Source organism: Paramisgurnus dabryanus, chromosome 3, assembly GCF_030506205.2.
Source record: "Paramisgurnus dabryanus chromosome 3, PD_genome_1.1, whole genome shotgun sequence".
Taxonomy (NCBI): Eukaryota; Metazoa; Chordata; class Actinopteri; order Cypriniformes; family Cobitidae; genus Paramisgurnus; species Paramisgurnus dabryanus.
The window spans coordinates 27,386,076-27,402,089 of NC_133339.1; the positions used below are offsets into that span (position 1 = coordinate 27,386,076).

Below are 16,014 nucleotides of genomic sequence, written 5' to 3' on the forward strand. Positions count from 1 at the left end.
GACGTCTGGTCTTCCCGTGCAACCTTATCTGGCCTCTTTCTGTCGAGAAAAAGCAACTCAAAACAGTCTGGTTAGCTGGTCTGCCAGCCTGGGTACTAGGTTGGGCACTCAAACTGGTCCGGCTGGGACGACTGCCCACACAGTTAGCCACTTTCACAGCCTTGCACTGTTGTTAGCATAATCACTGTATGAATGTGCACGTACACTTGGTCTATTTAATATTGACTGATTTAGGTCAAGTCAAAGATTGAAATTGAATTCAATTACTGAAATCAAACTTTAATGCTCATAATCTCATAATTAGATTATAAGACCTAAGCTTGGATTCACACACAGGGTCATATATCTTCTCGTGCCATGTAGTCACCCTTTGTCTTTTACTACATTGCTAACATGTACCTTCTTTCATGTTTTTACATGAAGTCTCTTCTTTGTATCCCCACACTGTTTATCTCTTTCACTGAGCCCAGCATACCTTCTTTAGAGTAGTAGAGGATCTCCACTTTGCACTCCTCTGATCCGAGAAGGGCCTGTGCCACCTGTGCCAGGGCGCTCTTCATTGTGCCCGGCCCCACAAGAAACTGACAGGTGCAGGACTGCTGCATGATCTCCGATCGCGAGAAACCAAACATCTGACAGAAGCCTTCATTGCAGTAGATAATCCCGCAGTTCTTCATCTGGGCATTGGCTATTAGGAATTTACGGTCTGGTGATGGGAAGAAGACAAAAATTTGGGTTGATTAGGAACAGGACTAGGATAAACACCACTAACAGAAAGAGTGCAAATATTAAAAATTTTTAGTATTAGCTATGTGTCGCGTTAGCTGTCATGGCAGTGTAAACTAGAGGTGGCATTGAATCCAAAGTCAAGTTTGAGCAAAACCAGATGATGTTATTCCAGCATGAACTGAGAACGTTCCATCACTAAAGCATTAAGTGCTTCAATACAAGGAATGGTCAGTGTCACAAATTTGCTTTGGTCAGTACAGCAAAGTATATATATATATATATATATATATATATATATATATATATATATATATATATATATATATATATATATATATATATATATATAAATATGCATATTTAGTTTATTTATATACATACATGCAGTATATCTTTTGGTATAAGTGTTATTCAAAGCTTTAACTGTTAATACATGACACGTGACATCAGTACATCCGGTGGTTGGTGTTATGCAAACAGGAAATCTGCTGACAGCTGTGTTATCAGCAAAAGTATCATCAACATGTTAAAAACACCGACTTTGACTCTCTAATTTACTTCAGAGAGCAACACAGTTCATCTACATGCTGTGGAAAGGTTAGAAGCTTTGCTTTAAACAGAAGATAAATGTTTCGTTGTCCTTTCTGACAATATGTGTTTATCGGACCTGTGCCTTTAAGGACACTAGCTTCCTTTTATCTTTAAATCTCAATCTTAAATCTCTTCATCATCTCTGAATAGTAATTGTGTTTGGTGACAGGAACTTTAATGCCCCTCAGCATCCAACTCATTATCGCCTTTTTACTTCAGGAACAGAACACAACGCACTGACATGGTTGCCTAGCAGCCACAAAATGACACTTAGCCTTAACTGATAGAGAGCAAGGGAGGAGCTGTAGACTCCCGCTCACACATCTACATGCACTAGCAGACATATGCAAACATCCTTAAAAGATGAAGACAAATATTTTAAAACATAACACATAACTGATGTATGCTATGCATGTAAATGAATTAGGCCTTTTTATGATACAATGGTAAAATATATATGGCAAGTTGTAAAACTGCATCTAACAAGAGGTTTAAAACAAAAATTACCCAAAAGTCAAAAGCAGAGGCATTGTGTCCAGAAATGATGAAAGATCTTTTGTCACGATAATTGTTAATATAAACCCTTATGTTAAGGGGCTTACAGAGCAGGCATAGGGCAGGCTAAGGATTTAAAGTAAGGTTTAGGTTGAGATTTTATTTGGGGATTTAAACCAAAGATATGGATTATGGTTAGGATGTGAGTAAGGGTTCAGATGGGGGGGGGGTTTATCAAAGAACACTTCTTCATATCCTATTCTTAAAACCCAAGAAGTACATTGTCAGATCAGATAAATAAAATCTTCCCAGTCCCATCTGTAACATTTCTATGAAAATTTTAAGAAAGACAATATGTAACTTATGGTGAAACTGTATACGGATTTTCTGTGTTTATATTAGACGACATGAGAAAATGATCAAAGCAGGTGCACAAAAAAAACAATGAAAAACAGCCAGATGGTTATATTAGCATACTAATAATAAATGCTATATTTATAAGTGAATATTTTCTACTGTCTATGTGCACAATTCATAAAAATCAGTCAGTTATCCGAGGATATCTGACGGGTAACTGCCACGCAGTTTAGATGTGAAACATGAACACGTGTCTGACATGTACGCTTCCTTCCGATGACTTTATATAAATAACAATAACTTTCTCGCGCGTACCCTGACCCCCAAAAATCGATTATTATTGAATAATCATTACTATATGTACACTGTAAAACAAAGCGCACTACAGTATATACGCTACCGGACTACGAAAGTACTGAAACAAAAGGTTTTACACTCACTTTGTCCGTCAAATTTCCTGATGATGGTGTCCAGATAGGTGTTCTGGAGAGCGACGTGTCCACGGCGCACAGGCATTTTCACACGTGGACGGAGCCGAGACACTTATGGAGCAGCTCGTGGTTTCTCTATTGGTGTTTCAATGACTGAGAAAGAAAGGTGAGGATATGCTAGATCCCCAACACATGGTGCACGGGAAACAGCATAAAACAACACAGACGAATGATGCGAATGTAGCGGATCTGAATGAAAGTGAGGCGAATAATTTGCGCGTGTTCTTCTCACGACCCCACCAAAATTAATTGCAGCAGAAATAACGCCGCGCCGTTAGATAAAATGTCGCTGCGCACCCACGGAGATGCTAACTTAAAACAATCGAAACATCTTAAAACAATAAAAAAAACTTAAAATGGAGTAAACTGACTCAAACAGGATATTTCAAGCTCAGTATGTTATAGATAATGGTGCCCGCGTTCACTGGGGAGCCGCTGGACGCAGCTGTCACTTTTGACAGAAGGCAGATGCGCGCTCCCCAATCTCTCTCTCTCTCTCTCTCTCTCTCTCTCTCTCTCTCTCTCTCTCTCTCTCTCTCTCTCTCTCTCTCTCAAAGGTAGGTTATGTCCCAATGGGATCCAGTTTACAAGGGGAGCAAAACAGTGTTCCTCACTCAATTTACCCTTATCATATGATTTCGGATTAGTAACATTCATTGTTGTGTCATTCACTTTATTTAACGCATTCAGCTGCTGCGACTTAAACTGGCTGGCAAAATGCATACCATCCTAAGGATGCTTAGTAACATCTAAATTTATCCCCATTCATGCTGTAAATTTTTAAGTATTTACTATAGTAAATATAGTATATAGATAATACAATTTGATAATGTATATACTAAAGTAATATGTTGTATTAAGTATGATTTGATTAACTTCAGTAAATTCTGTACACTTTTAAAAATAAAGATGTTTAAAAGGGTTCCTTACAGCGATGCCAAGAACCATTTAGGTTCCTCAAAGAACCATTAGTCAAAGGTTCTATAAGAACCTTTTGTAAAACAGAAAGATAAAGCATACTGTTTTGGTAACTCATGTTACGCAGTTAATGGGGCTTTCAGAAAGCACTTAAGTGTACTGTATATCTATGACTTGTGTATAAGGCACCCTCATTATTTGAGTGGGTTTGATGAAAATAAAGCTAAACGTAGACACCAGAGGTGAAAATGTCGGTTTATCATTTCCTGTAATGCTTTGATACAATGGTAGATACATGTTGTGAATCAGTGTTTACTGTATATCCGTTTAGCTTTATTTAAGTGGCTTCCACCAGTCACAGACACTCAAAATGAAATGTCTCCCTCAATCCACGTTTATATAAAATATAATAGAAACAAACAGCACAAATAACGGTGAGAGTCCTTTTCTCATCTCATCTCAAGTAGTTTCAGTAACAGAATGGAAAATCCTCCATCTGTGTCCTGCCAGATGAGAACATCTCTACTGAAGTGTTTTATCTGGCCCACATACTTCTAGTTTCAAAGGCCTGAACCCCTGCCCCAGACCTGATAACTCCAACCATATAAAAAATATATATACACACACACACACACACTCGTGTGAGTCTAACCTCAGAGAAAAAGCACACACTTCGCATTCATAAATTGGATGCTTTTATCCAAAGCAACTTTTCACTACATTGGAATCAAACACACGATGCTGGCATTGCTAGTGAATTGCTTAACCAACTGAGTTACTACCCCAAGCTTGTTTCTTTCTTTACAATATGACAGGCTACGTCTTGTAACACCCAAAAAATGTTCCACGTATTCTGACCAGCGCAGCTCTACCAAATAAGTCCCGTTAAAGTCTTTGTCTCTAAGTCTCACCTTCCACATAAGCTCATATAAAAAACCGTTAGATAAACTTTGGGAATGGCAGTTTTAACATACGTGTGAATCACAGCGGTTCTCCAGGGCTATATCAAACATCTCCTCCTATTTAACCTGTCTGATCCCTCAGTGCCACCAGGCACCCGGAGAATCCGCACGAAGCATGTCACAATCTGCCAAGTCTGTCATTCAATATCAGACCTCTTTACAACCACCCTAATCCATCTCTCTCAACACATTTCTGTGTAACATCCAGTGGTGTCTGAAGGGTACTACAGAGATATTGGCACAGCGGTCTTCTGACACCTTCCTTTATTCCTCACAAATGTGGGAAATGAGTTCTTATCTTATTCTTTACACACCCGAATCAAGAGTGCCATGTCTTTTAGAAGTGCTGCTACCAATAAAGACAGTCATGCACTTATAATAAAACAGCCCCATGCAGTCTGATATTTAGCGTTGAATTCTTTAGAAACTTTAGAAAAATTAGAGATATTAGCTATTGTGCATGCCTAAAATGAACCTGTGGTTCTAGGCCATGGCCAGTGTTTTCCTATGAATGTGATGTGGCATATTGAAAAACTGCAGGGGCTTACTGAACTGGAGTTTCTCATGCCCATGTTACCCTCTGATCCAGAAATACACCAAGCTGCCTAATGATTTATTATACAGTGTGTTTAACTTGGAAAGCACTTTAACATCTAGATGTTATTAGAGTATCTGTGACACGTTGTTATGTGTTAAGGATTCCCTTTAAGATGTCTGAGATGTTGTTTGCCTTTAAAACTTCTTTGTAATACATCAGCGTGGACAGCATGTGATTGTTTCTCTCAGTTGCCCTTGTAACAATAGTGGCGTTCCAAAACAGTTCATTCAAAATGCCCAAATTGTTTTCCTATAGGATTCTATTAAAGGCACAGTATGTACAATTTTTGCATTAAAAAGCTCCTATGGTCCGATTCACGATTTTACATTTCCTTTGGTGTGTAAGTCTGTATTAGTACATGTTAACGATATGCAAAAGGTACAAATCCCAAAGTCAATGATGACGCGAGTTATTGTCTCCAATGTAAATCCTCTCTTATAGTCTCTTTTCTTGGACTACAAAAAACACACAGATTGTAGAAAACAGTTTACTTTCTATGATTGGTGATGTAGACAAGACCGACATTATCATAATTCCTCATGCTTCGGACTCACAGCCTGTAAATTAACTCCTGTTAGCATTGCATTGTGAGCGAATCTTTCAAACATGGTAAGGAGCATCACATTTCTGGCTGATGTCAGAGGTATTCAGGCCAATCACAACGTACTGATTAGCTGGCCAATCAGGGACACAGCGCTATTCAGATGGATGAGTTTTGTACATAATAGGCTTTATGGCCAGCTGCACTACTTCCTGAACTTTAGCCAGCTCCTTGTTTCCTGTCTGCCATTATTGGACAAACTGATTAATCCAGTGCTGCGTCCGAAACCGCCTACTACATACTATATAGTACGCGAAAAGCAGTAGGCGAGGCGAGTAGTATGTCCGAATACATAGTATTCGAAAAACAGTATGCGAAAAGTACCCGGATGACCTACTACTTCCGGTTAGATTTTGCAGTGTGCATACGATGGACGCTTCACTATCCCATGATGCCCCGGACGAGGAGTTATCCAAAGAAGAAGAAGAGGCACGCGGCTGTTTTCGCGCTGAAATGACATGACGTGATGACGACGTATGTCACGTGATGTAGCAACATGGCGGATGTAGTACGTCCGAATCTCATTCATACTACCAGGATTCATACTATACAGTACCTACTGTTTTAACGCCAAGTAAGTAGGTACTTCATCTAATTCAGTACCTACTATACAGTATGCGGTTTCGGACGCAGCCCAGGTGTGTCTGATTATTGTTGTTGTGACTACTGAGGTCAGGCACACCTGGATTAATCAGTTTGTTTGTGACTACTGAGGTCAGGAACACCTGGATTAATCAGTTTGTCCAATAATGGCAGACAGGAAACAAGGAGCTGGCTGAAGTTCAGGAAGTTGTGCAGCTGGGCATAAAGCCTATTAGAGCATTTGAGGAAAGCAGGATATCTGGAGCTACAAAAATGTAGGGTATGTGGAAAATAATGTGTTTTTTAACCATAAACCACGCAAACACGTTTTATACCAAATACACAAAATAACATAGTTTTTAGCAATGAAATAGGTGCTCTTTAAATCATGCAAAAAATTGGCTAGCACAGTTTTATATACTGTGTCTTGTTCACATGCTTACATTATCCCAAAATGTTTCCAGCAATGTTTGATTCCAGAAAAATGATATTCCAATTTTTAACCTGTGTAACCTGTCCCTCCTAAGTCCCGTGTCCATGGTGTCATGTCCGCTTTTCCCCCGAATTTCCACTTTTACTATTTTTTCCTTTGAACTCATTCGCTTGTCAGTTCTTGCGGCGCAACATTAAGTTGAGCATCTAGCACGCTAAATTGTTGTTGTTTTTTAAGCCACTATATTGACGTACGCTATAATGTAACGGTTATAAAACTTTATTTCATAACATCATCCATGAACATGATTATTTTGTGAGTCCTATTGAATTTATTTAACATTTAAATTGGAGGTGACGCAACGGCAACTTCCCACGGCCATCAAGCTACGCCTTGTTATAGTGACCTTTAGCAGTGAAATGCACCCTGTGACTGCTAACATTGCTGTAAAATCATAAATTTGGATTTTGCCTTTTACTTTTTTTAATTAACCAAGTTGGAACATTGAAATTAAGTTGTGGAAGGTCATTTTTATTCCTCAATAGCGCCATTTCTGCACATTCTGTCAAAAGTCATTTTTTGCACAAAGTGATTTAACAGTTCGAAGTGTCACCTTGGCTTTACACATTTTAATCTCTTTGGCTTTATTGTAGAAAGAATAATTTAACTAAAAGGTACTCTGTGGTATTGCAAATATTATAAGTATATCCACTGAATAAGTTACTTTGCAGATATTTGCAAATTCCTTGTCTCATTGGTTTCAAACTGACTGAATCTCTGCTCTCAAATAAATATCTTCAGTTATGCAAGTGTAGGTGAGATATTTCACTTTTAGACCTGTGAATAGATTTTAGGGTGAGAACATTCATTGCACCTGCTTAACCTTGGATGGATTATGATGTTAGTTTAGGCTAGTCTGGAATAACAGCTTATATAACATCAAGCCTAGTTCTTGCATGACAGTCAAACATCTGAAAAAACAAAAACGCATGCAATCCCCCATCACACACACTCCTGTCACTCAAGTCTTTTACCTCTTGACACATTGAGCTCTTGTCAGATATTAGTAAGGAAACTTCATGTGACTGCAGATTCATTGTCACTTTTCATTGGCTTGACTCCCTGGACATTATTAGACAGCCATTCACCATGACACAGTAAAAAAAGGATCCGCTGTTCTTGTGTTAAACAGTCCATAGACAGACACTACAAAAAAAATCATTTTTATTGTTATTAATATTAGCTCTCACACAAAGTGGCACAAAAGTAGTATTAATATTATCCCTCATCAGGACACAACATATTATTACAGTATCTCACAATAAGACAATTAAAATGCATTAGTAACAATACGCAAAAAAAAGGATCAAATTGAACATAAATCATTTTCACATCTGTTTACATGAAGGGTAACAGTGTGTTACTAGATGTAAAATGACTGAAAATTGTAAGGAGAATGGTAAGATTTGGTTAGAATTTACTTATCTATCATTAGTCAATCAACTCTCAACCAAGCTTCACTGCATTTCAAAGCATTTAAACCTGGGTCCAAAAAGACAAAAGTTAACCACTGTGTGAAAACAACGTATGTACACAGTGAGGTGGTGAGAAACTTCAGGTAAAATGTTCATATGCACCACTGACCAAATCATCCATTTAAAACTCACAGAAGATCCAGTTTTTTTTTCCGTTTCCTTCTGCCTTACTTCAACACTGCCATTTCCAATCCTTCTCTTCCTCATCTAAGACTACAATACATTTTCAAAACCTGTTCTCTAAATTCTCTAAGTGCTCGCCCATCCTTCACTCTTGCCACAAACTACACTCTACTTCCTACATTCATCTGTCCAACCGGCACAATCAAAGATAAACTAGTCTACTCTCATGCTAAGACTCTTCTCTAAAACAGAGAGACAGAGATAAAGACAGAAAAGATAAAGCAGCGCAAACAGTATAGTTGCCCTAATTCAAATATTGTATTGTATGCTAACAAAACACTAGTAAGGGATAAACATGAAAGGTTGAAATTTGATCATGGTGAGTCTTGATCACAGCATCCAGAAGCAGCCAATCCAATGCCTGAGAATGATTATGGCAAATCCTTGCGCTCAGTAGTGGATTCTTTAATAATCTTTGAAAGAGAGATTTCATTGGTTAGTTTTAGCCGAAACAAAAACATTGCATTAAATGAAACGTCCTAAACTAGATTGTTGGAAAAGAAAGTACTGCCATCTGGTGGTAATGTACCAGAGGTGCATTCATGTGCACACAATGTTGAAATCTAAGCATTGATGTCCTTCAATACATAGCCTTTACCTCTCCATCACGAGTCTCAACAGTTCGCACAACTATGCTCCTCTTCACGTGTGCTTCAGGAGTCAGTTTAGTGTCCATGCTGGTCTCTAACAAAACAATGCAGAATGTATTAAATAAAGAGACATTAAAGCTGTATAAATAACAACTTCAGTAAAGTTACCTCTAAACTGTAAATTGGTGAAGTTCTGCACCGGGACAGTTATTCTACAAGAACATAGATTTATTAGTATTATTATTGTTGTGGATCACTTTATTTGATGATCAGTTCGATCTCCCCACCTGCTCTCCTCCCCTTCAAGCAGTTTCCTATAGGTGGCAATCTCTATGTCCAAGGCCAGTTTTACATTCAGTAGGTCCTGGTACTCCTGCAGGTGTCTGGCCATCTCCTCTTTCAGCATATGGATCTCATCTTCCAGACGGGCAACAGTATCCTGGTAACCAGCCGTTTCTATGGCAAAACGCTCCTCCATCTCTCGCAGCTGGCGCTCCAGAGACTCATTCTTAAAGATTGAATCAATGTATCACTTATGAATCAACTTCTCACTTATGTTCTCAACAAGTTTGGTATAGGATTGAAGTGTAATACTCACAGTCCCACGGAGAGACTCCAGGTCACAGGTCAGGCTCTGAACCTGTCGGCGATAGTCATTGGCCTCCTGCTTGGCTTGTCTGAGAGCCTCTGCATTTCGAGTGGCCGCATCGGTCAGATCAGCAAACTGGGCGGGGCAAATGCAGTTTAGTTTGCTTTTACATTTTAAACAAAACATAAATTGCTTACTAGAGGAAAAACTAAATCTACTAGAGAGCAATGTGTTTATACAACCTTTGATCGATACCACTCCTCTGTCTCCTGCATATTAGAGGTGGCCATGGCTTCAAACTGAGCTCTGATATCCTTCAGTGCTGCAGTTAAGTCTGGTTTAGATACATCCAAATCCACGTGAACCTGTTGGGCCATCAGCTGCTCCTGCAGTTCTCTGATCTCCTATACAAAGAAACAAAACCATGAGGAGGAATGAAAGAAAGTTTCAAGGTGAATATAACGGTGATGCGTACGATTAATTGTTTGTTTGTCTGTGAGCAGCTTTATCTTGTTCATGCGACACAGAAATCTGATTTGTTTTAAAAAATACACTGAAAAAAATTATTCATTTAATTTACTCAATTTTTTAAGGTAAGTAGTTGCAAACCACTTATTTAAGCTATATTTAAAAAAAATAGTAAAATAAAATAAAATAAAAAACTTTTGTTTGATGTAGCTTAAATAAATTGATTGCAACCACTTACCTTTAAAAAATTGAGTAAATTGAATGAATCATTTTTTTCAGTATGCTGAAATCTGACCTTTCAGGCTTAAAGGGGACATATCATGAAAATTTGTCTTTTTTCATCTTTAAAGAGTAACTAAACCCCTGGTCAGAGGCTGACTCCACCCACTGGCAATATTTGAAAAATGCAAGAAAAGTGGGCAGATCCCTACGAAGATAGAGGGGACGAACTAAGCTTGTACCAAGTGTGTGGTGAGATCGTAACAAGGGCGTGGTGAGCTTGAACCTGCTTACGTCACGAGTCATTTTTTGGACCCAACATCCAATGGGAAAATTCAACTGCAGTAGCCACCGTTCAACCTGAAGAGGGCAGCACTCAGACGTTTTTACACCATATATTGCCGTATTGAAACACTTTATATCCAAATGTAAAAAAAATTACTAAAATCAATAAACAGCACTAATAAAACATCATTCTTACAGATCATTAACTAAAAAAAGTTGGTTTGGGGTTTAGTTACTCTTTAAGTGCTATTATTGATTCCCCAGTGCTTCTATCAACCTTGAAAATGTGAAAAAGATCAACCCAGTAAATTAGTTTATCTGCAAGCATGTGAAAAAATAGGTAATTGAAATTTGGCCCCCCTTGTGATGTCAGAAGGTGATAATACCGCCCCTTAATCTGCACTATCCAACCACAGCACTGTTATTTAGTGCAGAGATGAGCTCATTTGCATGTTAAAGGGACACACCCAAAAATGGCACATTTTTGCTCACACCTACAAAGTGACAATTTAAAGAGGTTATAATAAATTGTCTATATGGTATTTTGAGCTAGAACTTCACATATGTACTCTGGGGACACCACAGATTTATTTGACATCTTAGAAAAGTTTAGTGACATGGCCCCTTTAAAACTACTTTTGTGAGATTAGTGACAATACACGAAAAGGTGAGATTTCGCTCCCTGTCTGAACAAAACTATAGAAAAATATAAGCGACTGATGTACCGAACAGAAAAGAGTGAGAGAGCCAACAAACCTCATCATGGACCTTCTTCAGAAAATTGATTTCATCCTGCAAAGCTTCAATCTTCCTCTCCAGCTGGATGCGGTTCAGAGCTGCTTCATCCACATCCTAGAATTAAGAGTCACATGACCGATTCATAAAAGTAATAAACTAACTTCTTTATGATTCACATGAATGAGATGGAAGGGTTACTTACTTGTCTGAAGGTGTTGAGGTTATTTTCTATGTCTTGCCGCAGGGCAGTTTCATCATGCAGTCTGAAAGAATGATATAAAAGTTGTGTGACAATTTCTTAAAGGGATAGTTCACCCAAAAATGAAAATTCTTCATGTTGTTACCATAATGTACAAATTTCTGTTTTGCTGAGCTCAAAGGAAGATATTTGTATTCAAGCAGAAAACAGGAGCACCATTGACTTCCATAGTAGGAAAAAATACTGCTCAAAAAACAGTCTGGTTACAAACATCGCTCAAAATATCTCCCTTTGTGTTCAACGGAACAAATAAATTTAAACAGGTTCAAAACAACTTGAGGGAGAATAAATGATGACATAATTTTTCTTTTGGGGTAAATTATTCCTTTTAAATCAGTTAAATACACAAACTGAAATAGGCTTCAAAACTAACAGAAGACTAAATATATATATTCATCATGGGGTGAAGCAATTTAGTAGCATAACTGAAACAGCAAATGAAAACCCACATTGGTTGACCTCTGATTTGAATACATATGGGAGGATGTGTCTGTGGTGGCAAATGGTGATGATGAATGGACATATCATAACAACAACATTTAATATGTGTTCTGATGTCATAAAGTTCATCGGACTTAATAGTGCATAATGGTAAATGCTCACAGTGAGGTTAATATTTTGTTAGAGGTGATCTATCACAGTGTGCTAAGACCTGCGACGGGGGGCTGGACCTATAGTTCAATGGTTTACTCATGCTTCATTTGCCACACACAAACGCACGCACACACACAACCTGCAGATACCATGTTTCCCACGGGGTGGAGTAAACGTACACACTTGTATATGAGATGCAGGAATCCCAGAATGAACAGATACACCTGACAGAGGCCTTACAATATAAATCAACACAAACAATAAACAACTTCTATGAAAGCAAGCTCAAAAGAATTTAACGTCCACAAGACTCTTTGCACTTTGTGTGGCCTCTGGACAATAAATTATTTGGAGTTTTTTCGCCCAATTTTCATGAACAGATCTCTTTTTTTTATCTGTGCTATATATGAAAAACAAGTTCAATTGCCTATAAGCTAATTTGTTAAGGGTAGTCAAGTTCAAATAACTTGCAAAGACAATTTGATTAAACTTAAATTTAAGGCCCCTAAAAGTTTTTACAGTGTATAGGAGTGTTTAAGTAGATCACAACGAAGCTCTTTGAATTTCTATCTGCATTTCAAAAGCAATTTGGGTGTGTTCTTCTATACTTATGCTTTACATAGAGCAGAACAAAATAATTCAAAACCAGTTTTATTTCCTGACCTTTTTTAAATTACATCATGGCGGCATGAAAAGGTAAAAAAAATTATGCCAGTGGTATTTTGTTAAAGCTTTGTTGTGTTTACAAATTTTGACTAATTTGTGTTTTAGATACTACAGTGTTTTATCTACATATATGTTATGTTTGTGTGATCAATTTGCATCTTTTCAAAATTTAACACAAGCTGTAAAGAGAACTGTACTTTAGTGACATCCTCTGTAAACTAGGCTGATAACGTTAACTCATTCAAGTATGTTTTCATTTGCATTATGGTTCTCAAACAAAATTAGGTCGCTATTGGTATATGTAACATCCTGACTGCTGCAGGTTTCAAAAAATTAAAAATATGCGTGTTTGGAATTTGGTTATAAATGTGGATCTTCTCTCCCTCACTGGCTAACAACAGGGCAACTGCATGGGGTGTGTGGGGCTTTTGTGGAAGCTGTACTGATGTATTGTGCCCCTCCCTGCCCCCATACCATTCTGTGTGTCAAGCTTTAGTTTGAAAAGAGAGGCAGTGTGGGATAAAATGAGAAAGAAAGTGAGGGAAAAGGAAAAATGAGAAACCATGAATCACTTTCAAGCTATAAATTTAGCACATTTTACAACGGTAACATTGCAGTGATAGCTTTAGACGCTGAGACGCTCATCCTTAAAAGTTTCATTACAGCTGTTCTTTCCTTAAGGACACTTAAAATATATGTTTCTTTTGACGAGGCTCTTAACTTTTTTTGTCACGTTGTTCTTTTGATGCTGTTAGCATTCCTCTGCATTTAACCACGAATGCACGTCACACTGTGTGACCCAAAAAAAAAATCATGAACCAATTACCCCACCCACATGTGGTTTTTAATTATTACATCTCTAAAGCATGCAGGTTAATAGAAAGATGAATAGATAGAAAGGAGGACCTTTTGCTGCTATAAAAAATCTCCAAGTACTGGGGTTCAGGTGTGTGTGCTAGCCATTTTCTTAGTAAACTATTTTACTACACTGTAAAAAAAAGGCAGCATGAAGTTAAGACAACTTGTTTTTGCAAGTCAATTTAACATACTATTTTAAGTTTTGACATATAAGTTGACATAACTTATAAAAAAAGTTGAAAGTTGACTTAATTTGTGAAGTTAAGGTAACATAAACAATATTTGTTGATTTGACATCTTTTCTTCAGTTTAGTATTCTACGCCAATGCCACGTTGAAAGGTAATTAGCTCTTTACTACACCCTATTTCATTGAAATCTCTGAGGTTAAATGGCCATAGGCTTGATTTAATGTGTAATTGGTAATGGGTGTAGATAAAATAACTCAACCTATTCATTTCAATGGGAGTGGACATGAAAGTGATGTATAGTCTTTCTCCACAAAAGCCAGGCACACCTACAGTACTATGTATCTTTTTGTTGAACCTTTTACAAAAAAAGACATTCCTGGCTCACTTGTTATCTTAGTTAAGATGATAAATGGCCAAAAAAGCTATTTTTAACTGTAATTATTTTCAGTATTTAGTGTGACCTCCTCTGGCACTAAGCACATCTTTTTTGGAGACTAAAGTCCTTAAGTCATTTAAAATTAAAATAAGAAATAAGGGTTTCATTTCATATGCATGTTCCTGTTATTGCTAAAGTGTAAGGAGAGGTCACACTAAATATTTGACCCTTTAGCTTATAATTCTATTCTGTATATATACTATATATAAATACATTTCTTGTTGTATTCTTACAAAGAGGCTGAGAAATAATGATATATAGTCGCTAGAACATTGCCAAAAAAAACCCTAAATGTCTAATCTAATGGTGGCCTAGACTTTTATACAGTACGGTTAGTGTACTGTAATGATTCCCCCTTAAAAAGGTCCTAGTACATCATGTTGGCTACCTTTGAGCTGCTAACATGTGCCTTTGAGGTATTAATATCACCCTTTAGGTACACAGGTGTACTTCTTGAAAGGGTACCAGCCCAGTGACAGTTTTTGTACCCAGTGGTGGTCGGTGACTTATTTTTTCGAGGGCACTCTATGCGAAGTTCGTCACAACATGTATGTAGCCCGTCATGTGTGTGGTTCGTCATTTCAAAATATGTGTTCTGCGCTTCGAGTGACCCTATGTGCATCACGTGTTTTGTCAAAATAAGACGCATCTAAAGGGTTTATGATAAAAGAGACGCTCGCGTTTGCCAGATACTCGTATAATCTAATGTGTTATCAGAGTTTATTGTTAAGGGAGTGTCTTGCATGTATTTTGTGAACGTGAGCGTCTCTTTTTTCATAAACGGTTTTGACGCGTGTGCAGCAGGCACTTATTTTGACAAAACATGTAATGCACATGGTTCACATGATGCAACAAACACATATTTTGAATTTGCGCCCCTCGGAAGAGCAGTCACGAGGTGCCGCTGTTTGTACCTTTATTTCTGAAAGTGTGCAGTTGTATACATCTCATTTAGTTTTCATTTCATATAAGCAGATAAACATGCAAACCAATTGGACGCACTAAATTTAGTTGCATAAACTGATCATTTTTTCTGTGGTTCACACAATTTTTCTATACTTACAATAATAATAAAAAATGAATCTGTGCAAGTGTTCTTACCTCTGTTTAACAGAGGCCAAGTCAGATGCCAAGTTGTCTCTTTCTATCTCCAGTCTGGCTTTACCAGCATTAAGGCTGTCCACCTCCCTACGAAGCTCCCTCAGCTCTTCCTGGTAGATGTCACCCAGGCGGCTCGGCTCTTTTCCCCTCAGCTGGTTCAGCTCGGCCACCAGCATCTTGTTCTGCTGTTCCAGAAAGCGGACTTTCTCGATGTAGCTGGCGAAGCGGTCGTTCAGCCCCATCATCTCCACCTTCTCATTGGTGCGCGTTTCTCGGTACTGGGCCTTCAGCAGGGAGTCCGCTGGAAAGTCCAGGCGCTCTCCGCCCAAGGACAGGCGAGAGGTGGAGAGGGTCATGGGGCTGGAGGTGTGGTGCCGTGGGCTGCCGTGGAGAGACAGGCGGCTCGAGCTGAGACGGCTGGTGGCTCCCATGGACGGGGAGCCTCCCAGAGTCCCGAAACGTTTTCGGTAGGATGAGTAAGCTCGTTGGGTGTCCATGGCTGGAACAAATGGGGAAATGGGATCGAGAGTAGGTGGAAATCAGCCTT

At 38.3% G+C, this 16,014-nt stretch overlaps 2 protein-coding genes across 3 annotated transcripts in view; both read right to left on the reverse strand.

The window, feature by feature from the left end:
* kcnh6a (potassium voltage-gated channel, subfamily H (eag-related), member 6a) overlaps positions 1 to 3,105 on the reverse strand; it is a 28,006-nt gene extending 24,901 nt beyond the window's left edge. For both annotated transcript variants that reach the window (XM_065277852.2, XM_065277843.2), the window contains exons 1-2: positions 2,613 to 3,105; positions 476 to 706 (exon numbers count right to left, since the gene is read on the reverse strand). In XM_065277852.2, the coding sequence (XP_065133924.1) occupies positions 476 to 706; positions 2,613 to 2,688 (307 nt within the window). In that variant the 5' untranslated portion in view covers positions 2,689 to 3,105. The remainder of the gene's footprint in view (positions 1 to 475; positions 707 to 2,612) is intronic.
* Positions 3,106 to 7,964: 4,859 nt separating this feature from the next.
* On the reverse strand, positions 7,965 to 16,014 carry gfap (glial fibrillary acidic protein). The gene is made up of 9 exons (XM_065277817.2): positions 15,468 to 16,014; positions 11,567 to 11,627; positions 11,383 to 11,478; positions 9,897 to 10,058; positions 9,664 to 9,789; positions 9,353 to 9,573; positions 9,234 to 9,277; positions 9,074 to 9,159; positions 7,965 to 8,888 (listed from the first exon to the last, which is right to left on the reverse strand). Exons 1-9 carry the CDS (start codon positions 15,962 to 15,964, stop codon positions 8,847 to 8,849), a joined length of 1,335 nt encoding a protein of 444 aa, XP_065133889.1. The 5' UTR covers positions 15,965 to 16,014; the 3' UTR covers positions 7,965 to 8,846.

Bases quoted from the DNA above. Each gene is read 5' to 3' on its own strand.
- gfap (XM_065277817.2), bottom strand. From the start codon at position 15,964: ATGGACACCCAACGAGCTTACTCATCCTACCGAAAACGTTTCGGGACT. The intron at 10,059-11,382 runs GTTTGTTGGCTC...TTCTTTGTATAG, and splicing joins TGAAGAAGGTCCATGATGAG to GAGATCAGAGAACTGCAGGA. The intron at 9,278-9,352 runs GTGGGGAGATCG...ATGTTCTTGTAG, and splicing joins CTTGAAGGGGAGGAGAGCAG to AATAACTGTCCCGGTGCAGA.